This window comes from Pan troglodytes, chromosome 9, assembly GCF_028858775.2.
Source record: "Pan troglodytes isolate AG18354 chromosome 9, NHGRI_mPanTro3-v2.0_pri, whole genome shotgun sequence".
NCBI lineage: Eukaryota > Metazoa > Chordata > Mammalia > Primates > Hominidae > Pan > Pan troglodytes.
The window spans coordinates 67392158-67414236 of NC_072407.2; the positions used below are offsets into that span (position 1 = coordinate 67392158).

The following is a 22079-nucleotide window of genomic DNA, read 5'->3' on the forward strand; positions in this document are numbered from 1 at the left end:
CTTTGTCTGCCCCTAAGAGACTGAGAGAGACAGAAGCCTGCTAGTCACTCACATCTACCATCCCCGCTATGCCATTTCTAGCCTGGTCTGGTTTTTAGGGGGCGGCTTCCAGCCTGGCGAGCATCTATCACCAGCTCTGTCCAGCAAGCCAGACCCCCTCAAAGTGAAAGTTGCCAGATTTAGTAAATACAATATAGGCCCAGTGAAATCTGAATTTCAGCTGAAAATGGATACTTTTTCAGTATCTGTCTCACACAATGTTTGGGATATACTTACACTAAAAAACAATTCACTGTTCATTTGAAATTCAAATTTAACTAGGTGTCCTGTATTTTATCTGGCAGTCCTACCAAACTACATGCTAAAAATATTTTGAGGCTGAGTGCAGTGGCTCACGCCTGTAATCCCAGCACTTTTGGAGGCCAAGGCAGGAGGATCGCTTGAGCCCAGGAGTTAGAGACCAACCTGGGCAACACACCAAGACCCCATCTCTGCAAAAAATTAAAAAATTGGCTGGGCATCGTGGCGTGTGCCTGTAGTCTCAGCCACTTGGGAGGACGAGGTGGGAGAATCACTTGAGCCTGGAAGGTTGAGGCTACACTCAGGTGTGTTTGCATCACTGCACTCCAGCCTGGGCTTCAGAGCGAGACCCTCAAAAAAAAAAAAAAAAAAAAAAAAAGCTGAAGTTAATAGAATTGTGGCTATTTTTCACCCTGGTATTTTTCAGAATCTTGTGCATCTACTGGCCAAGTAACCACAGACATGGTCCTTCTTCACACTGAGTCCACCTGCGCCTCTAGATCCCCATGGACTTGTGGCAGGGGGCTTGTGGCCTGGGCTTGTGACTGTGTTATATTGTACCTTTCTAGGCAGCCTAAAATTACACAATTCCTGACCACGTGACATAAACCGACAGCTCTGCAGAGGGCCCCGTAACCCTGGAAAGTCCCAGAGCTCCAGTGTGGTATGGCTGCTGGAGAATAGGTAGCTCTGTCACCAGGAGAACCTGGCTGCGTATAACAAGATCCACAGAACGATGGAGAGTCATGCCTCTGAGAACCTCACTTTGGAAACGGCTTAAAGAAACAACTCCAAATAAAAGTAATTCACATGGACGACCACAGTAGCTGATTTACACCATGAAGAAAAACTGGAAGGGGCCTAAAAGGCCCAAATATAAGAAGTGGTAAGGAAACAAAGACTTCTTCACGTGGTAGGATACAATTCACTCATGCGCTTACTGGTCCCTGTAAACATTGCCTGTGGCATAGGCCTTGGGAACATATAGATGGACACAACCTGGTTCTGCGCAGAAGTTTCCGGAAGATGAGGGAGGCCTCAGGTTTGCAGCTGACCACAGTGCGGGGGGATGAGCCACACAGAGGTTTGTACAGCGAGCCCTGGCTGCAAGAGGAGGGAGCCATGCATTCTGCTTCGGAGCTCCAGAGAGACTGCACACAGGATGTGCCGCCAGGTCTCAAACAAGGACGCAGGGGAGACCAGAAGAGGGAATGGTGTAAGCAAGAGCCGTGGGGTCCTGCGAAGGGCCCAGGACAGGGCCTGGGCTGTAGCCCACAGGGGACGAGGAGGCATAGGGATCTTTGTGTGTCTGTTATGTGGGCTGTTTGGCCATAGTTCAGAGGGTGAGTGGAAGGCGTAGACACCGGGGCCAGGATGCCAAGGGCCCTGGAAGTGAAGAAGAGAGGCAAGCCACCAACTGCTGCATGTGACAAGTGTCTAAACTCTGTTAATCCTGGAGAAGGTGTGCATGAGACCCTGCCACACCACAAAAGTGGGTCTTAACGGTGGTATGGGCTGGGTACCAGTGTACCCACGTAGGGTTGCCAAATAAAACACAGAATGCCAGGTTAAATTGGGATCTCAGATAAACGATGAATTTTTTTTTTGAGACTTTATTTACTTTTGAGACAGGGTCTCACTTTGTCGCCCAGGCTGGAGTGCAGTGGCACCCTCATGGCTCACTGCAGCCTCGACTTCCCAGGCTCAGATGATTCTTCCACCTCAGCCTCCTGAGTAACTACAACTGCAGGCCCGGCACCACACCCAGCTAATTTGTGTATTTTTTGTAGAGACAGGGTTTCACCATGTTGCCCAGACTGGCCTCGAACTCCTGGGCTCAAGTGATTCTCCTGCCTCCTCCTCTCCCAAAGTGCTGGGATTACAGGCATAAGCCACTGAACCCAGGCAGGTCGAGAATTTCTTCTCCAAAATGCCTATCTAGAAGTGTTTTGGATTTCAGATTTCTTAGGATTTTGGAATATTAGCATTATCTGAAAATCCAGAATCCAAAATGCTACAGTAAATGTCAGGGCAGTGCTCACAGTTTGGGATTTTGGATTTTCTTTTTTTTTTTTTTTTTTTTTTTGAGACGGAGTCTCGCTCTGTTGCCCAGGCTGGAGTGCAGTGGTGCAATCTTGGCTCACTGCAAGCTCTGCCTCCCAGGTTCACGCCATTCTCCTGCCTCAGCCTCCCGAGTAGCTGGGACTACAGGTGCCCGCCACCACACCCGGCTAATTTTTTGTATTTTTTAGTAAAGACGGGGTTTCACCGTGTTAGCCAGGATGGTCTTGATCTCCTGACTTCATGATCTGCCCGCCTTGGCCTCCCAAAGTGCTGAGATTATAGGTGTGAGCCACCGTGCTCGGCCGGGATTTTGGATTTTCAACCCACATATGCATACCCCATATGTGGCATGGAACATACTTGTACTAGAAAACTATCTATTATTTCTCTGATTTGGAAAACGGTTATTCCTTTTTTTTTTTTTTCCTGGGGACAGTCTCGCTTTGTTGCCCAGGCTGGAGTGTAGTGGCGCGATCTCGGATCACTGCAACCTCTGCCTTCCGTGTTCAAGCAATTCTCCTGCCTCAGCCTCCTGAGTAGCTAATTTTTGTATTTTTAGTAGAGACGGGGTTTCACCATGTTGGTCAGGCTGGTCTCGAACCCCTGACCTGGTGATCCGCCTGCCTCGGCCTCCCAAAGTGCTGGGATTGCAGGCAAGGGCACTCTTACTCTTTAAAAATTGTGTTGTTTATCTAAGATTCAGGCTTAAGTGGGCATCTTGTATTTTTTGCTAAATCTAGCAACTCTAATACTATGGCCACATGTTGGTGCCCATCAGAGGACACTGGGAGGCATGAAAAGCTCCACGGTTACCAGTTGGTACGTGAGGAGGATGAGCAGATAGACAGACAGACAGGACTGGGGTCCTCTCAGGGTCCCACCAGCCAAGCACAGACAGATGCTTAATTCAGACTTGGACAGAAGATAGCTCAGGACCTGGATTTCAGTCCTGCTCTGCTGCTCATAGGTGGGGCAGCTGCAGGAAATCGGGCTCAGCCTCCTAGCCTGTGAAATGGGTATTCAACTCCACAAATATTGATTGAGCCCTAACTTTGTTAAAGGCCCTTCCCTGAATGTTGAGAAGGTACAAAAATGAATCTCCTCCTTTGAGGGGTTAATCACAGGCTGGGTAAAATGCTACTAGCCATCAGTGATGAGGAACTCTGCTGGCTGCTTTGCATATGACATCAACCTCCTGACCAACTCCGTTAGAGAGATGGAATTGGCCTCACTTTTCAGAAGAGAAAACCATGGCTCGAGAAGAGTCTCAGATGTGGGTGGATTGATCCCCAAGCAGGTGGCTGTCAGGGAGCCTGCCAACCTGTCAGCCACACTGTGGAGAGGGGAAGGCAGCCTGGTCTAGGCCCATGTGTTGGGAGAACCACCAGGCCTGAGCCAAAGCCTCATCTGAAAGGGTGGTGAGCTACCAGGCTGAGGACCCAGGCGAGGAGGGAGGGGTCCATAGGCTGTGTGGGGAACTGCCCTGTGGAGAGGGAGGGTGAAGTCCACTCTCCAAGAAATGGGGACAGGTGTGAGCCATGGGGCTGGCTTCAGACCTCACATGCACACTGGTGGGACTAGAATTTGTGCTGTGGGAGGCTCATGACTGAGGCAGGGTGCCAGGTGCCATCACTCCTGACTCCACCTGTGCCCCTCCTACCAGGCACTCAGAGGCTCTCTGAAGCCCCTGTCCCCAGCTCCCACTGGAGGGGCACACCTGCCCAGGCTGGTGGGAAACCACCACATCCACTTACTCCATGATGTGCCTGGACACTGGGGGGACAGAGACAAATACAACCTTGCCTCCAGCCTGAGCTGGAGTTTACACAGCTACTGTGTAAACGAGTGTGCAGAGCAGACAGAATGGAGCTTGAAGGTGCTATGATGGAGGTCTGTGTGGACTTCTGAGACTTAAAAAGGGAGGGAATGGTCAGTTCTACTTGAAAATTGTTCATTGAGCACTTACCATGCACCAAGTGCTTTACTTGTATTATTTCATTCTTTTTTTTTTTTTTTTTTTTGAGATGGAGTTTCTCTCTTTCACCCAGGCTGGAGTGAAGTGGCATGATCTTGGCTCACTGCAACCTCCACCTGCCAGGGTTCAAGTGATTCTCCTGCCTCAGCCTCCCGAGTAGCTGGGATTACAGGTGCCCGCCACCATGCCCAGCTAATTTTTGTATTTTTAGTAGAGACGAGGTTTCACCATCTTGGCCAGGCTGGTCTTGAACTCCTGACCTCAAGTGATCCAACCACCTCAGCCTCCCAAAGTGCTGGGATTACAGGTGTGAGCCACCGCGCCTGGCCGACTATCTCATTTTTAAACACTGTGGCATAGGTATTATTATTGTCCTCATTTTACTGTTAAGGAAACTGAGGCACATCAGAGTCTAATTATTATCATTTGCCTGGGATCACACAGCTAGAAGCTGGCAGAGCCAGGATTCAAACCCGGTTGGATTGCAGAACCTGTGCTCTTTGCTTTCACCAGGGTGGGGCAGGTGGGGAGGAAAGGCTGAGCAGGGGTGACGCGTGAGCCAGACTTAATGACACGGAGCTCCCCAGGTGACGCAGGAGTGGGGAAAGACACGAGAGGCAGAGAGCAAAGGTTCAGAGGCAGGGACCTCCAAGCAGCTCGCAGCCTGCGGTGGGTCTGTGGGCTGAAGCCTGGACACCAGCCTCGGCCCGGAGTCCTCATGAGCCCCACTAAGGTGTCAGGAGCCCCCTAGACCAGCCAGGGTTCTGGGGTGCAAACAGGAAACAATGTTGGCTGATTTGAGCAAAAAGGAGTTTATTGGGAGGATGCTGGGGAGTCATAGAACTCACGGGAAGAAGAGACTTCAAAGGGCAGGCACTGTAGGGCGCCGATTGCCAGAACTAGGACAGGGGAGGGCCTGCAGATGGACAAACACGCATTCCCCACACCAGACACTGCTGGACAGGCGGTGCCTTCATCCCTCCTCACACCCATCACTCAAGGTGGAGAATCTGATCAGTTTAGGTCCTGGTTGCCGGGATCAGGGAGAGCAAGCATCTGGGATATTCACTCCCACCGAGTGGCTGGGGTCCTGCAGACAGCACATGCCTGGAGGCTGAGACGCTACTGGGCAGCCAGGCACCAGCGACCATTCATTCCACTGCTGCACGGAGCATGGGAAGTCAGCAGAGGTTTCTGTTTTGGCTGGAGTGCAGTGGCACAATATCGGCTCACCGCAACTTCCACCTCCTGGGTTCAAGCCATTCTCCTGCCTCAGCCACCCAAGTAGCTGGGATTACAGGCACCCGCCACCACGCCCACCTAATTTTTCTATTGTTAGTAGAGATGGGGTTTCACCATGTTGGCCAGGCTGGTCTTGAACTCCTGACCTCAAGTGACCCACCAACCTTGGCCTCCCAAAATGCTGGGATTACAGGTGTGAGCCACCACGCCTGGCCCAATTTCCTCCTTTTTAAGGCTGAATAATATTCCACTGTATTGATAGGTCACACTTTATCCATTCAGCTGCTGGTAGACATTTGTGTTGTTTCCAGCTTTTTGGTTATTGTTGAATAATGCTGCTAGGAACATGGTGTAAAAATCTATTCCAATGCCTGCTTTCAACTTTCTCTGGTCTTATTACACTCAGATGTGAAATTGTATTAAAAGGTTTTAAAGGCCAGGCATGGTGACACGTGCCTGTAGTCTCAGCTACTTGGGCAGCTGAGGTGGAAGGATGGCTTGAGTCTGGGAAGTGGAGGTTGCAGTGAGCCCAGATCACAATACTGCATGCAGTCCAGCCTGGGCGACGGAGCCAGACCTTGTCTCAAAAAAAAAAAAAAAAAAAAAAATTGGCAGGGGTTTTGGCTGGGCATGGTGGCTCACACCTCACCTCTAATCCCAGCACTTTAGGAGGCCGAGGAGGGTGGATCACCTGAGGTTGGGAGTTCAAGACCAGTCTGACCAACATGGAGAAACCCCGTCTCTTACTAAAAATACAAAATTAGCTGGGCGTGGTGGCACATGCCTGTAATTCCAGCTACTCAGGAGGCTGAGGCAGGAGAATCGCTTGAACTCAGGAGGTGGAGGTTGTGGTGAGCCGAGATCGTGCCATTGCACTCCAGCCTGGGTGACAAGAGTGAAACTCCGTCTCAAAAAAAAAAAAAAAAAAAGGGTTTTAAGGAGGGGAGAAATAGGCCCGGCGTGCCAGCCACGGTGATTCACGCCTATAACCCCAGCACTTTGGGAGGCCGAGTTGGGCGGACCACCTGAGGTCAGGAATTAGAGACCAGCCTGGCCAACATAACGAAACCCCGTCTCTACTAAAAATAGAAAAATTAGCCGGGCGTGGTGATGGGCACCTGTAATCCTAGCTACTTGGGAGGCTGAGGCAGGAGAATCACTTGAACCCAGGAGGTGGAGGTTGCAGTCAGCCGAGATTGCACCACTGCACTATAGCCTGGGCAACAAAAGTGAAACTCCATCCCAAAAATAAAAATAAAAAATTAAGGAGGGGAGAAACAGGATCATATTGTGTGTTTTAGGAAATGTGTTCTAGCTGCAGTGCAGACAGTGTGGAGATACAGCAGCCCAAGGGAATGACCCACAGGAGGCTAGTGCAATTGTCTAGTGGCTGTGGGGTGGGGGGATGTTGAGGGGGATGGGGCTGGCCACATGGGGTGAAGGAAGAAGGAGCTGGTCCTGGGTTCCTGGCCCGTGTGACTGTGTCAGCTGGTGGCTCTGCTAATGGCACAGAGAACACAGGAGTAGGCAAGCTGCTGGATGAGCAGAGCTTCAGATGACTTCCTGCAAGGCAGTTCTAGATTCTGATTTGTAGCTCAGGACAGTTTTAGGTTGGAGATAAAGATGGACAAGTCTTGAGCAAGGAGGCAGTCCAGAGAGCGAGGCTACCCGGCAAGAGCAGGCAGGTGGGAAAGAGGGTCCAGGACTGAGGCCTGGTATCCAGACATTTCAGGAAAAGCCAAGAAAAAGGAGCTGGCAGTGCCACAGCCCCAAAGTGGGTGTCCTGGCAGAGGCCCGAGCTTAGTATGTTGGATATTAGGACATCACTGGTTACCTTTGTCTGAGCTGTTAAAGAGAGTGACGAGGGCATTGGGAATAAATTCAAAGTAAAGAGCAACTTGGAACGTTCCTTCAAGCTTAAAATGGTGGTAGCTAACGACAGATGCTGGTCGACTTTTGGTTGTCTTTTTTGTCTTTTGAAACAGGGTCTTTACTCTGTCGCCCAGACTGGAGTGCAATGGTGTCACCAGGGCTCACTGTAGCCCCGACCTCCCAGGCTCAGGTGATCCTCCCACCTCAGCCTCCTGAGTAGCTGGACTGCAGATATGTGCCACCACGCCCATTTATTTTACATTTTTTGTAGAGTCAGGATCTCCCTATGTTGCCCAGGCTGGTCTTGAACTCCTGAGCTCAAGTGATCCTCCTGCCTCAGCTTCCCAAAGTGCTAGGATTACAGGTGTCAGCCACTGTGCCCAGCCTGGTTGTCATTTTTTAACAACAAAGCAAATAAAAGCCATTTAGGACTTGGAAGAAAAAGAAGAGGAAGGTTTCAGAGACAAGATAATTGGATCAAAAACCAAAGTGGAAAGGCTAGCCTTGAAGAGGGGACCCATCTCCTCTGGGTGGGGGAAGGAGGTCAAAGCAGATTAAGTCTGTGGAGAACTTAATGGCTTTGATTTGTTTGGATGACTAGGAGGCAAGTACAAGTGTGGAGGATGGGATGGGAGGCTGGTCTGTGCCACCTGCCTGTAGGGTCCTAGCCTTACCTAAGGCCAAGTGGGAGAATTTCCAGGCATCAGCATCTTTGATCAGCTCCCCAGGGTCCCACAGCACCTGCTGCTACACAGCGTCCAGTCTGGACCATGGAGTGAGCAACTCGGGCTCCTTCAAAGGAGCCTGAAAGGGAATGGGGAACGAGGGCTGGACTCGGGAGGGTGTTTGCTTCCCAGGCATCTCCCGTGGGCACTGGGGGAGCTCTTAGCACTCTCACCCCAGACCCAACTTTCTTCCTCCTGGAAGAGGAGCAGACTGGGGACTGGACAGAAATAAACAAGACACGGGGCAGGACAGGCCAGGCGCAGTGGCTCACGCCTGTAATCCCAACACTTTGGGAGGCCGAGGAGGGCAGATCACTTGAGGTCAGAGTTCAAGACCAGCCTGGCCAACATGGTGAAACCTCATCTCTAATAAAAATATAAAAATTAGCCAGGCGTGGTGGTGGGCACCTGTAACCCCAGCTACTTGGGAGGCTGAGGCAGGAGAATCGCTTGAACCTGGGAGGCAGAGGTTGCAGTCAGCTGAGATCACGCCACTGGACTCCAGCCTGGGAGACAGAGCTAGACTCTGTCTCAAAGAAAAAAAAAAGTGTGTGGGGCACAGTGATCTACCATGGGGCGAATGGGGGGAAGCGGCGCTGGGAGCGCCCGGACAAAGGGACAACCCCAGTGATGCAGCCCACCGGAGGCCTGGCCTTACCTTCGGCTCTGCCTTTGACTCAATAAAAGAAACACAGTCCATGAACAGGCAGAAACTCTTTAATCAGGTTTTTTTTCCAACTCTAAAACAAAATCCCATTTTTTCCTTTAATTTAGTTCCTCAGGAACAGAGAAGTTTGCAATGATGATCTCAACTCTGCATCATCTGGTGACTCCTGATTCTGCAGGACTAAGACATTTCCCAAGAGTTCTGCTGCATCAGCCAGTGAGGACAAGAGTTCTTCAGTGCGGTTCAGCTCAAGGACACCTAGGCTTCCCCAGCAGGGTGCTTGCTTGCAGGTCTGACAAACCACAGAGCGTTGAGCAGATGGCCTGGGACTCCCAGACCTGGCAGAGGGTTTTATTAGGGCCCGCCTGGCCTGCACCGTTTCATCCAAGTACCCTGACCCAGCACTCATCTTCCCTGGCATTCTCTGTTATCCACCAGCTCCTCTGCACACCTCAGCGTCTACTTCCACGAACTTCTAAACATCAAAAGGTACAATGGCCAGGGGTGCGGCAGGAGAGTCGGGGGCAGGGCAGCCTTCAAATCCACACTATTGAATCCACAGGATGGAAAGAAGAGAAAGATGGGGAAATTCTCCAGAGATCATGAGATGCATCCAGGCAGTGTTCTCATGTGAGAGGATAGGGAGGCCAAAAACTAAAATTGCTATCAGCCCCCGCTGCTGTCTGGTACGCGAGGAAACTTTCCGAGGACTTTACAAGCATAGTTGCAAAATGCTAGTAGGACTGGGACTCTTCAACTTTTTCTTCTAGGGCCAAGTAGACTCGGTGTAACTTATTTTGTAAGAAATAGGTATGGGTGACAAGAGGGGCCACCTTCCACCCCTGCAGCCGAGTGGTAAGACTCCAGCGTGGGCCCTGTGCAAGGGATCAGCCCAGAGGCCATGAGCCACAGAAACTCACAGCACCTGGTGGCCACACCCTGAAATGCACCCTTTGCTCCAAGCAGCCAGCGCCCTATCAACCTGGCATTTACCAAACATCTCAACAGCAGACCAGAACTAGAAAACACAGCTTCTGTGTAGTACACACTTATGGTCTGAGACCCAACTAAGGCTCCCTACATCCTTCAAAACTCAGACTCCACAGGCTGAATGTCCAGCTTCTTCCTCCAAGACAGAATTGCCCTCAGCCCACGAATTCTCTCTGGGACTATTTACAGAATCAAAGGGGAAACCCACGGAACTGAAAACCTCTTTACACAGGTGGGTTCAGGAAGAAAGCCACCAACAGAAGGCAACTCAGGAGGGAGAGGCCGAGGCTGGCATAGCCCCTGGGCCTATTTCCAAGCAGCCACCCCTCCCAACAAGAGCAGAGGTGCCCCTCACCTCAACCCTCAGCCCTTTAACTTCTGGCTGGGCCACTGATTCTCCTCCCCAGTCTGTGGCCCATCTGGAAACTGGCTATGGTACTTTGGGGAGATAGGAAGGACAGGACGACAAGAGACAGGACACCAGTGAGTGGCTGTGCCAGGCGGCCCCATTTCCTAAAACCAAGATGGCTGCCCAAGCCCTCAAAGGCAGACAGGCCTCATGCGCAGCACCAGCACACACACAGGTAACAAGACCAGGGGAGGGGACCCTAAGTGTCCTCTCCACAGGGAGGTGGCTATGTACAGGACAGGAGGGAGAGTCTGGCCAGGTGCACCCCCCACTGCATCTCATTCAACCAGGAGATCAAACTGCTCAGCAGCTTCAAACTCGGCATTCATGGCCGCAGCCCACTCATCCAGCTCCGTTTTCTGAGGGAAGAGAAATGGGGAGCAGGTGAGTGAGAAGGGAACATGGTGGCTGGAGCATCTCACCCACACCCTGCAGGTGCTGCCTATCCCCCAAAAGAGCCAGAGCCCCAGCCCTGCACGTCTCCCGGAGCACACGGCAGAGAAAAACCCCTGCCTCTCACTCACCAAGATCTCTGGCATCTTCTTCTTCTTACGTTTCTGTTTCTCGGGTGGTGGGGAGATTCCAGGGAGAGTCATGTCTGGGGCCCAGGGCTTTGCACAAACCCTGGGGACCTCGGTGAATTTGGAGCACACCACTGGCGAGACTCCGGACAAGTCTTCTGCCCCCAGCAGCCCCTCGAAGCCAAAGCAGGACCGGCGGCCTGGGGTGGAGGTAGAGGCAGAGCCCAGGGTCTCCAGCCGGCTGTAGGAACGCCTGACTTTCTTAGACATTTCCAAGTCTCTGGTGTCCAGCTCTCCTTCCTTGGAGCTGGACTCGGCCTCAGGGTTCGGCACAGGAGTGCTGGTGGGGGTGGCAGGGACGCTGTGTGTCTTGAAAAGGTCCTCCTTAGTAAGCTCCCTGCCAGGGGGCTCGTTTTCTTTCTCCAAGAAAAAGGAAATCTGCACCAGGACAGAAGAGAGGATGCCCTCAATACTTAGCTGGACTGCTTACTTCCAGAAAAGCCCGAGAAGATTCAGGGTGGAAAGACCCACAGGACACACACTTTTTTTTTTTTTTTTTTTTGAGACGGAGTCTTGCTCTGTCACCCAGGCTGGAGTGCAGTGGCGTGGTCTCGGCTCACTGCAAGCTCCGCCTCCCAGGTTCACGCCATTCTCCTGCCTCAGCCTTCCGAGTAGCTGGGACTACAGGCGCACGCCACCATGCCCGGCTAATTTTTTGTAGTTTTAGTAGAGATGGGGTTTCACCGTGTTAGCCAGGAGGGTCTCGATTTCCTGACCTCGTGATCCGCCCGCCTCGGCCTCCCAATGTGCTGGGATTATAGGCGTGAGCCACCGTGCCCGGCCAACACACACTTTTTTTAAGGAAGGGACAAATCAGACCCTGAAAGAGACATGGGGAGAAGAAAACAACCCACCATTGCTTCCAAGGAGTCTGCTTTTGTGACACAAATGGACTTGCCCCCATCTGCTGGTGCTGTCGCTTGTTTCCAAAACGTGCCCAGCATCCAGCCTCTCCTCTGACCAACTCAAGCCCTCATTAGGTGTCTTCTAGACCAGCTCAGCAACGTTTTTTGTTTTGTTTCCAGATATACGGTCTCAACTCTGTTGCCCAGGCTGGAGTGCAGTGGCACGATCATGGCTCACTGAAGCCTCAGCCTCCAGGGCTCATGCAATCCTCCTACCTCAGCCTCTGAGTAGCCGGGACTACAGGCATGTGCCACTCTGTCTGGCTGATTTTTTTTTAGTTTCTTTGTAGAGTAGGGGAGGTCTCCCTATGTTGCCCAGGCTGGTCCCAGCGACCTTCTGATTTCTCTCCCCGTTTCCACCCTTGCCTGCTGTGGTCCATCTGCCACACAGCTGATGAGGATTGTCCTAAATGTCCACTCAGTCCATAAGTATTTATCAGTCACCTGTCCTGTGCCAGGCACTGGGAACACAGCAGGGAATAAAAGAGAAAACCCCTGCCCCATTCTAAGAGAAAAACAGGTAAGAAAATTCAGTATTATGTTAGCAGTATCAAGCACTACAGGAAAACAGAACAGGAGAGAGTGCTTGGGGCAGGTTAGAATTGCAAAAAGATAAAGGTCAATATATCCCTCACTGAGGTGACATTCAAGCTACAACTTGAAGGAGGTGTGGGAGTGACTCATGGCCAAGTGTTCTAGGCAGTGGGAACAGAAGGTGCAACAACCCTGAGGCCACAGCGTACTAGTCAGGGTCAAACAACAAGGAGGCCAGTGTGGCTGAAGTGAAGGCAAGAGGAAGAAACTGAAGATGAAGTTCAAGAGATAATGGGTGGCCAGATATGGTGGTTCACACCTATAATCCCAGCACTTTGGGAGGCTGAGGTGGGTGGATCACCTGAGGTCAGGAGTTTGAGACCAGCCTGGCCAACATAGTGAAACCCCATCTCTACTGAAAATACAAAAAAAATTAGCCAGGTGTGGTAGCAGGTGCCTGTAAGCCCAGCTACTTGGGAGGCTGAGGCAGGAGAATCGGTTGAACCTGGGAGGCGGAGGTTGCAGTGAGCCGAGATTGCGCCACTGCACTCCAGCCTGGGTGACAGTGCAAGACTCCATCTCAAAAAAAAAAAAAAAAAACCACAGGGAAGCTGAACAAATTGGTGGTCACCACTGACTACCACTTCCTCATTCTCTATAGCCAAGCAGTCACCCAGGTCCTGGCAACTTTATCCTGCTCGATGTACCATGAATCTCAGTCAATCAACAAGAATGAGTGGCTACTAGGAAAGGCAGAAGTCCCTACCCTCAAGGTGCCTATGTTCTTAGAGGGGGGAGAGAAAGACATCAAACATGCAAGAAAATACACTATAAGAACTGATAAGGACCAGGCACAGTGGCTCATGCCTGTAATCCCAACATTTTAGGAGGCCAAGGTGGGAGGATCACTTGAGCCCAGGAGTTCAAGACCGGCCTGGGCAACATAGTGAACCCTCATCTCTATAAAAAAAAATTAGAGAAAACATCAAAAAATTAGCCAGGCATGGTGGCATGCGACTATAGTCCCAGCTACTTGAGAGGCTGAGGAGGGAAGATCTGCAGTGAGCCGAAATCTCGGCACTGCACTCCAGCCTGGGTGGCAGAACAAGACCCTGTCTTTAGAACTGGTAAGGCCTAAGAGAATTACATAGAGAAATGTGACAGCAATAGGGTAAGGGTGGTCAGGGAAGGCCACTGGGGGGCAATTCCCTCTGAACCCAGTACTGTATATCATCCTGGCTTTAGCTCACGCCCTTGGCTTCAGCTCACGCCCTTGGCTTCATGCTTCAGAATTCCTGGACTTCACGTCATTCCACTGGTCTTGGAGCCCCAGGGTAGCCCTTCTCAAAACCATTCTCCCCACAGCCCCCAGAGGGGTCTTTCTTAAAACACTCAAACTTGACTCAGTCACTACCTTACCCAGAACTCTCCAAAGGCTGCCCACAGACCCAAGAATGATGCCCAAGCTATGAGTGTGGCTTTTGTGCCTCATCAGGATCTGCTCTGCCTTAGGGTGCTTCCTCCCCTGCTGAGGTCTGCTGCAGACACTAAACAAATTGCTATTCCCCGAACCTTGATTTTTCTTTAAATTCCCAATCTCTGCAAACATGGCTTCTTTGGCCTGGAACACCCCTACTGGTCTTTTTTTTTTTGAGATGGAGTCTCGCTTTGTCAACCAGGCTGGAGTGCAGGGGCGTGATCTCGGCCCACTGCAACCTCCGCCTCCTGGGTTTAAGCGATTCTCCTGCCTCAGCCTCCTGAGTAGCTGGGACTATAGGCACGTGCCACCATGCCTGGCTAATTTTGTATTTTTAGTAGAGACAGGGTTTCACCACGTTGGCCAGGCTGGTCTTAAACTCTTGACCACAAGTGATCTGCCCGCCTCAGCCTCCCAAAATGCTAGGATCACAAGCGTGAGCCACTGCACCTGGCCTCTACTTGTCTTTAAAGACTCAGTTCAAATGTTTCTTCTTCCACGAAACATTCCCTGAGCCACATGGTCTGGGTTAGCCACCATCATAGCATCTAGTATTCCTTATTGCAGTCCCAGTACACAACGTTGCTATCACTTGTCATTGGTCTTTCTCCCCAGTTGACTCTAAGCCCTATCAGCTCTTCAAAGGAGTTCACATTTCTCAGTCAGTATGTCTTCAGATTGTCTATTAATGAAACATCCTTTGATAATAACTTCTGCTAAAACTGTAAAAATGTCATACACATGACTTATCTCAGAACACCCATAAATGAAAGCTGAAGGCAGAATGGATTAGAAAGGCAGTACGTGGAGTTAAGACATAGCTCAGCTTTTAAAGGAAGTTCCAGGAAAATGGTAGAAATACACAAGGCATAAAAAGTTAAGTGTATTAAGTCTTCAGGGAGTAATCAAGACTGGCAATGCATGCAGGTGCCCACAGGCAAACTGTTTTTGCAGTACTGCAAAACAGCTCCCTGGGCAGATGTGAGCAGCCAATGTGTGCTGTCCAGCTCTAGAGTGACCCAGATTCTACTTAATTAAGTAGATGAAAGTGAACTCACCCTAGGGCTCCTGCGAGGTGATTGGACAGCTGGGACCTGCGGGGGACAATACCAATTGATCACATAGCTGGTCCCCAGTTTTGCCCGCCTAACCACCCACAACACTCTCTTTAGCCTTTACCTCTACAGCATGGGCCACGATCCTCTTTAAGACGATGGGCTTTCTGACTGCAGCCACACTGGGTGTCTGGAGAAGAGGGATGAACGTGAGCTCAACATTAGGTGAGGGGCCACAAGGGGAGGAAGTGAGAAATCTGGGGCTCACCTTCGGCCAGATTTCAGGGAGGATGCTCGGGAGTTCAGAGCCTGATTTCCGCTGGGACCTCCGCAGAGGCTTAGTAGGAGATGGGGCCCTTGGCCCTGGAAAGAGAAACAAGTTAAGTGGTAGAGGAGGACTCTAGACCTTAGAGTCCAGAGAACAGGTTCTAGAGACAGCGAGAAGATTCCCAAACAAGCCCTTTTAAGGGCGCCTCCTCCGGCGGCGGCAGCGGGAGGGAAGGGGCCATCTTTCACCGGACTGCGTCCCCCAAACGGCTCGACCTCACGTCTCCCGCGCGCCCTCCGCTCACCGGAGCGCTGAGCGGCTCCTCCGGACCGCGTTCGCCTCCCAGACATAACTAGGCTCCGTCTCGAGCTCCTCCAGCGCCGCCGCCCCGGGCGCGCGCCAACCGGGAAGGCCACTCGCTGCAAAAAACGTTCGAATTACCCGCCCTGCGGGAAAGGAAGCGGAAGTGACGTAGGGCTAGCGGTCTGCGGCCCTCGGAACCCCGAGTCTTTTCCACCCGTCTTCACCTCTGGCGGCAGCGGAGGCGTGGCCCAGGGGCGCGATGGCGTCATCAGCGCGCGCCGCACCCGGAAGAGACGTGGCAGCGAAGGGATAATCGGGGCGGCCGGGGCTGAAGGGAGCGGCGCAGGAGCCCTGGGGAGAGTGGTCCCTGCCCTTCCGCGCCTCGAGCCATCGCTACAGCCCTTCGGAACCAGTGCAGCGGCCGATCAGTAAACACAGAGACTGGGGTCTGTAGAGAAGGGGCGGGACTTGGAGGGGGTGGGGCTCAGGAGAGGTCTTGGGGGCGGGGCCGGTAGTATCGGGGAGCCTCTGATGGAGGGGCCTGGCCGGGGGCGGGATCCAGAAGGATTGAGGGGTCGCCGGAGGCGGGATTTATGCAGGGGGTGTTTCTCCGCATAAGGAGGGACAGTGGGCAGGAATCTGAGATCGGGGCGAATATGAGAGGTGTCTGGGGGAGTTAAGAGTGGAAACTGGGCTGGTGAGAGCGTAGTGGTGGCCACCAGAACCTGACTTCCTACCAACTCAGGCCCCTTTCCCAGGATCGATCATGGGGCTTTGTAAGTGCCCCAAGAGAAAGGTGACCAACCTGTTCTGCTTCGAACATCGGGTCAACGTCTGCGAGCACTGCCTGGTAGCCAATCACGCCAAGGTGGGGCCTTCAGGGGAGCGACTGAGCAGGGCACTGGGTGGGCAAGGCGGTATTGGCTTCCTCCAAATCCATGAGGGGCCCCGCGCTAGAATGTAAGCCCCACAAGGGCAAGGACTTGATTTATTTTGTTCACTGATATATCCCCCGCCCCCAAGAGAGAGTCTGGTGCACAGTATGTGCTCAATAAATATTTATTGATTGAACAAACGAAAGGATGAGTCTCCTCTGTGGCTAGAGAAAAAGAGACAGTCGGACCTTGGGGTGATAGGCCGAGCAGCCCCAGCACCAGTTGTGACATCTCTCTCCCACTCCAGTGCATCGTCCAGTCCTACCTGCAATGGCTCCAAGATAGCGACTACAACCCCAATTGCCGCCTGTGCAACATACCCCTGGCCAGCCGAGAGACGACCCGCCTTGTCTGCTATGGTGAGGCCTTGGCACCTCGGGGGGATCAGGCCAGCCTCAGGGGCCAGCTTGGTGACTGGTTTCCAGGCCCTCCTCAAGCAGCAGGACAGTGAGTCCCCCGAGTCTCAGAGCCCAGATTCTAGTCCTGTTAAAGTTCCTTACCTGCTGTGTAAGTTCAGGCAAGTTATTCTTCCTTTCTAGGCCTCACTGTCTTTCCTAAAAATTAAAGCTCCTAGTTCCTCTTTCCTAAAAATTAAGCCCTGCCAATCTGGAGGTTTCAGCGAGAACCAGTCAAGCTTACGGGTATGCTGGTGGCCATGACTATTAGCTAGCCAGACCGGCATGTTGCTTTCAGATATTCAGGATCCACCACTGATTCCAAGGCTAAACAGAGAGGAAGTGAGTTTCCCACATTAAAGTTAGCTAAAAGAAGTCAGCAGACATATGTGTCATGACTTTGACCTGAATCTGGGGTAAGAGCCTTAGCTCCAGTTTTTGAAGGAGCTCATGCAAGAGGCAGCTCCATATGTGTTTCTCCTTGTGAGTGCATGTGTGTACTTGCAGGCACTTAATGTACATTGTGTGTTTAAATGAGTGTTAGTGTGTTGATCTGTACTTGGGGTGAATGAATGGGTAAATGTATGTATGTGAACATATGAACACAGGTGTGTTGTGGGAGTGCAAGAGAATGCATGGTTGAGGGTGCCTGTTAGCAAACCTGTGAGTGTATAGATGTGTATGTGTGAGGGCTCCTGTACCCATAGTGTAGATATAGGGAATGCCACTTGTGTTTGATTATGTGCTAATAAGGACATGTACATTTGTGCCCAGGGATGTGTACATGTATATGTGTGCCTGTGTGTGTATCGAGGAACCTTTTCTGAAACTGTTCATTATTAGCCATTAGCCCAAAGAATATGATGAGTGCAGGCCCAGAGAGGACTCATTGAAAGGACTGAAAGGGGAGGTGGCGTTTTCTTCCTACCCAAACTTACCCCTGTGAGCTGGACAGCTTGGTAGCACCTGCCTGGACTTAGATGGTGGTAGCCAAGAAGACTGACATTTTAGGGAACAGGACGGGGAGGAGAAGGCTCTGGCACACACACACGTGTCCGTATGTCCTGCAATGGTCTGGGGACTATTGCTAGGCTAGGAGCCCTAAGTGTCTTCTTCCTCATGTCTCTTCTCCCCTGTCTCATGGGCCCTAAGATCTCTTTCACTGGGCCTGCCTCAATGAACGTGCTGCCCAGCTACCCCGAAACACGGCACCTGCCGGCTATCAGTGCCCCAGCTGCAATGGCCCCATCTTCCCCCCAACCAACCTGGCTGGCCCTGTGGCCTCCGCACTGAGAGAGAAGCTGGCCACAGTCAACTGGGCCCGGGCAGGACTGGGCCTCCCTCTGGTGAGAGTCCCTCATCTGTCTGACCATCTATCTGCCCTGGGCCCCACCTGAGTCAGATGGGTGGGTGGGGACAGTACTAGGCAGCCTGGTGACCCAGATTCCTTCCTCCAGATCGATGAGGTGGTGAGCCCAGAGCCCGAGCCCCTCAACACGTCTGACTTCTCTGACTGGTCTAGCTTTAATGGTAAGTGGTGGCTTCCACCGACTGTTTGGGCTTTAGCCTCCCTGCTCTGCTGACAGCTCCCTTGGTCTGCAGTCACATGCTCTACCCCTGAGCTCTATGCACTGCTTCTGCTGACGGCTCTCTTTCCACCCACAGCCAGCAGTACCCCTGGACCAGAGGAGGTAGACGGCGCCTCTGCTGCCCCAGCCTTCTACAGCCAGGCCCCCCGGCCCCCAGCTTCCCCAGGCCGGCCCGAGCAGCACACAGTGATCCACATGGGCAATCCTGAGCCCTTGACTCACGGTGAGCCTGGGAGTTATCCAGGCCGCAGAAGGATAGGAAGAGGGTGGAATGGTTTGTGTAGGGGGAGCTTGAGGATCCAGAGACCCACCTGGAGGAACCTTTCCTTAATCCAGGCACAGCCATTACCTCCTCACAATTCTGAGATGTTCTGTCAGACTGAGGAGAGCAGGTGATCCCCCTAGCCCTCCCCAAAGCGGCCAGTTTTCCTGAGTCTATTGATGCTAGTGGCTCCACCCTGTAGCCCCTAGGAAGGTGTATGATACGCGGGATGATGACCGGACACCAGGCCTCCATGGAGACTGTGACGATGACAAGTACCGACGTCGGCCGGCCTTGGGTTGGCTGGCCCAGCTGCTAAGGTACACAGGGTCAGGCAGGGCGGAATGCCAGGAAGGGGTGGAGAGGGAATGGGCGCCAGAGGTCCTGGAAGGGATGGTTTCATGACAAAAGGGGCTTGTTCTGGGGAGTAACAGTACCTGGTGCTGGGGCTGTGCAGAGAGGCCTTGGCTGTGCAGCAGAAGCTGTTTTGCTTCTCTCTGGGACTGTCTCTATGCCTCCTACACAGGAGGTTTGAACTCAGGCTCTTTGAGGCCCCTTCCCGATCTGACACCCCCTAATCTTTGTAATTCTCCCCGACGCCTGACACACTGTGGTTTCCAGAATACAGTCGTGCGCCTCAGCTGGTTTGAGCTGCACAATAACGCCCTATGGTGGCAGGTGCAGGAGTGATTATCCCTGAGGCACAGACGAGGAGATGGAGGCTCAGGAATGGGTGGTGACCAGGGCTTCTCTCCAGCCGCGGGGGCCACCAGGGACTGGGGCCTGACCTGATTTTCCCCTCATCCCCCCAGGAGCCGGGCTGGATCTCGGAAGCGGCCGCTGACCCTGCTCCAGCGGGCGGGGCTGCTGCTACTCTTGGGTCTGCTGGGCTTCCTGGCCCTCCTTGCCCTCATGTCTCGCCTAGGCCGGGCCGCAGCTGACAGCGATCCCAACCTGGACCCACTCATGAACCCTCACATCCGCGTGGGCCCCTCCTGAGCCCCCTTGCTTGTGGCTAGGCCAGCCTAGGACGTGGGTTCTGTGGAGGAGAGGCGGGGTAATGGGGAGGCTGAGGGCACCTCTTCACTGCCCCTCTCCCTCAAGCCTAAGACACTAAGACCCCAGACCCAAAGCCAAATCCACCAGAGTGGCTGCAGGCCAGGCCTGGAGTCCCCGTGGGTCAAGCATTTGTCTTGCCTTGCTTTCCTCCCGGGTCTCCAGCCTCCGACCCCTCACCCCATGAAGGAGCTGGCAGGTGGAAATAAACAACAACTTTATTAAAACACCCGAGGCAGCCTTTTGCTTCCCCCTCCTTAGCCCTGTTCCGACTCCCCAGGCCTCAGTGGTGCTCCTCCCGGTACTCGATGGCCAGAAACTCCAAGGACAGGCGGTTGAAGAACATGGCTCCGTTGAGCACTGGGCGGGGGACAGAGCCCCCCATGAGCCCCAGGACCCTTCCCTGGCTACTCCTTGCCACATCTCAGGGTTCCAAAGCTCCCCGCTCCCTCTTGCACCCTCCCCTTCCTGCCACTCACTCAGGATGGTCAGGGCGGAGAAGCAGACGTACTTGTTTTCTGTCATCTCAGCATAGAGTGACCCCATGGCGGCCCAGCAGATGCTGATCACCTGGGAGAACTGTAGGCCCATCCAGTGGGAGAGTGGCCCCCTCGCACAACAGTGGGGTTTCCATCAGCCCCTCGGGTCTCCCACAGCCAGCCCTTGCGTCCCTGCCCTGAGCCTACCATCAGGACGACCGTGTAGTGAAAGCTCATGTGGTCATAGTGGTAGGTGATGCAGAAGTTGTGCACGTCTCTGATGAAGATGCCCAGGTGTAAGAAGAAGAGCATCAGCGCAGCCGTGGTGAGCATCATGCCTTTTGGGAAGAAGAACGTGGCGATGCGGTCTTGCAGCCGCATCTTGCCCACAGTGTAGATGCAAGTCAGACTTGCAGAGTCTCTGGTTCTAAAGTGCCTGGTATGGAATAGCAGTGGGATTCTAGAACCAGGAGGACAGTGGAGGGGACAAGATTCTAGAACACAGGCTGATTCCAGCCAACACAGGAGTGCCTCACAGGTGGTAGGGGTGCTTTGAATTGTGAGATCAGTGGGGGCCCATGGCAATGGCGAAGGGGCAGCAGCCCTAGTTATCCCATACTCACTCTAGACGCTTTTATGCATGTCTCAAGTTTCCCAAAACGGAGGCAGTGTGAACACAGTCTACAGATGAAGAACTGGGGCTCAGAAAAGTTGAGGGGCGTGGTCTAGATTTACAACAAGTCTTAGGCAGATGAGAGATGAGGACCCAGCTGCATAGCTGGAAGGCATTCCCAGGTGAGGGGAGGCCTGTATTTGCTCTACCCTCTGGTGGAGAGGAATTACGAGAAGGGAAGGATCAACAGATTCTTCAGAGCTGTCCTGGGACCTTCCCCGTGCCCTTCCCAGGTGTGGCCCAGAAGGCACCTGGCTTTTCCATTCTCTCCCCAGATGTTCTTACAGGACCTGATGCTGGTCAGCTTTCTGCTCCGCCACCTTCAGGTGCTTGGAGCATTTTCACCTCTGTCAGTCTAAGAGTCCCATGAGACAGCTGGGGCTGGTGACATAAGTCCTATTTGACACTTGAGTCTGAGGCAGAGGGAGGATGGTCTTCCTCAAGCTGTTATAGCCAGTGAGGGAGAGAGTCAATACTGAAACGAAGATCCAATACTACCTGAGGCTGTGCTGAGTGAGCAGGGTCACATGCAAGCCAGGAGGAAGAAATCTCCTCCATGCATGTGAGAGATGAGAACTAGGCTGGGTGCGGTAGCTCACACCTGCAACCCGAGCACTTTCAGAGGCCCAGGTGGGAGGACTGTCTTGGGCCAGGAGTTCAAGACCAGCTTGGGAGACAGCAAGACCCCATCTCTCTCTTTTTTGAGATGGAGTTTCACTCTTGTTGCCCAGGCTGGAGTGCGATGGCGCGATCTCAGCTCACCGCAACCTCCACCTCCTGGATTCAAGCGATTCTCCTACCTCAGCCTCCCAAGTAGGATTACAGGCATGTGCCACCACGCACAGCTAATTTTGTATTTTTAGTAGAGACAGGGTTTCTCCATGTTGGTCAGGCTGGTCTTGAACTCCCAACCTCAGGTGATCCGCCTGCCTTGGCCTCCCAAAGTGCTGGGATTACAGGCGTGAGCCACCGCTCCTGGCCAGCAAGACCCCATCTCTAAAAAAAAAAAAAAAAAAATTTGCTGAGTGTGGTGGTGTGTGCCTTTAGTCCCAGCTACTCAGGAGGCTGAGATGGGAGGATTGCTGGACCCCAGGAGTCCCAGGCTGCAGTGAACTATGATCATGCCACTGTACTCCAAGCTGGGTGACAGAGAAAAAAAGAAAAGAAAAGAAAAAGGTGAGAACTCCAGGGCCGTCAACAAAATATGCCAATAAAACAGCCAGAAATGGTGTGGAGTGACATGAAAGCTCCCAGGGATTGAAGCAGGAGAAGAGGAGGGAGGAGGAGAGGACTTGATTTCGAACTCAGCCACCCCACTGCCTC

General features: G+C 52.7%; 3 protein-coding genes across 7 annotated transcripts; 1 reads left to right on the forward strand and 2 right to left on the reverse strand.

Annotated features, from left to right (window-relative positions):
• Positions 1–8877: 8877 nt before the first annotated feature.
• CDCA5 (cell division cycle associated 5) lies at positions 8878–15551 on the reverse strand. The gene is made up of 6 exons (XM_009423453.4): positions 15369–15551; positions 15065–15159; positions 14921–14986; positions 14800–14835; positions 10769–11203; positions 8878–10603 (listed from the first exon to the last, which is right to left on the reverse strand). Exons 1-6 carry the CDS (start codon positions 15412–15414, stop codon positions 10523–10525), a joined length of 759 nt encoding a protein of 252 aa, XP_009421728.1. The 5' UTR covers positions 15415–15551; the 3' UTR covers positions 8878–10522.
• A 115-nt stretch (positions 15552–15666) lies between these two features.
• Positions 15667–19831, forward strand: ZFPL1 (zinc finger protein like 1). Of its 4 annotated transcripts, none has more exons than XM_009423451.5 (8): positions 15667–15795; positions 16126–16235; positions 16550–16661; positions 17850–18043; positions 18155–18227; positions 18363–18509; positions 18751–18868; positions 19361–19831. In XM_009423451.5, the coding sequence occupies exons 2-8, from the start codon at positions 16134–16136 to the stop codon at positions 19545–19547; spliced, it is 933 nt and encodes a 310-aa protein (XP_009421726.1). In that variant the 5' UTR covers positions 15667–15795; positions 16126–16133; the 3' UTR covers positions 19548–19831. The 4 variants fall into 4 exon arrangements, with proteins under 4 accessions (XP_009421726.1, XP_063639113.1, XP_508542.1 ...); XM_063783043.1 differs by having other exon boundaries at positions 15672–15795; positions 16113–16235; XM_508542.9 differs by having other exon boundaries at positions 15674–15813.
• On the reverse strand, positions 19805–20587 carry TMEM262 (transmembrane protein 262). 2 transcript variants are annotated; one of them, XM_009423449.3, is made up of 3 exons: positions 20291–20587; positions 20084–20183; positions 19805–19964 (listed from the first exon to the last, which is right to left on the reverse strand). In XM_009423449.3, the coding sequence occupies exons 1-3, from the start codon at positions 20462–20464 to the stop codon at positions 19888–19890; spliced, it is 351 nt and encodes a 116-aa protein (XP_009421724.1). In that variant the 5' UTR covers positions 20465–20587; the 3' UTR covers positions 19805–19887. The 2 variants fall into 2 exon arrangements, with proteins under 2 accessions (XP_009421724.1, XP_003951975.1); XM_003951926.5 differs by having other exon boundaries at positions 20116–20183; positions 20291–20553.
• Between the last annotated feature and the right edge of the window lie 1492 nt (positions 20588–22079).

Bases quoted from the DNA above. Each gene is read 5' to 3' on its own strand.
- CDCA5 (XM_009423453.4), bottom strand. From the start codon at position 15,414: ATGTCTGGGAGGCGAACGCGGTCCGGAGGAGCCGCTCAGCGCTCCG. The intron at 15,160-15,368 runs GTGAGCGGAGGG...TTCTCTTTCCAG, and splicing joins AGGAGCCGCTCAGCGCTCCG to GGCCAAGGGCCCCATCTCCT. The intron at 14,987-15,064 runs GTGAGCCCCAGA...CCTCTTCTCCAG, and splicing joins TCCCTGAAATCTGGCCGAAG to ACACCCAGTGTGGCTGCAGT.
- ZFPL1 (XM_009423451.5), top strand. From the start codon at position 16,134: ATGGGGCTTTGTAAGTGCCCCAAGAGAAAGGTGACCAACCTGTTCTGC. The intron at 18,044-18,154 runs GTGAGAGTCCCT...TCCTTCCTCCAG, and splicing joins CAGGACTGGGCCTCCCTCTG to ATCGATGAGGTGGTGAGCCC. The intron at 18,228-18,362 runs GTAAGTGGTGGC...TTCCACCCACAG, and splicing joins TGACTGGTCTAGCTTTAATG to CCAGCAGTACCCCTGGACCA.
- TMEM262 (XM_009423449.3), bottom strand. From the start codon at position 20,464: ATGCGGCTGCAAGACCGCATCGCCACGTTCTTCTTCCCAAAAGGCATG. The intron at 20,184-20,290 runs GTAGGCTCAGGG...ATGGGCCTACAG, and splicing joins ACTACACGGTCGTCCTGATG to TTCTCCCAGGTGATCAGCAT. The intron at 19,965-20,083 runs GTGAGTGGCAGG...TCCCCCGCCCAG, and splicing joins CTCCGCCCTGACCATCCTGA to TGCTCAACGGAGCCATGTTC.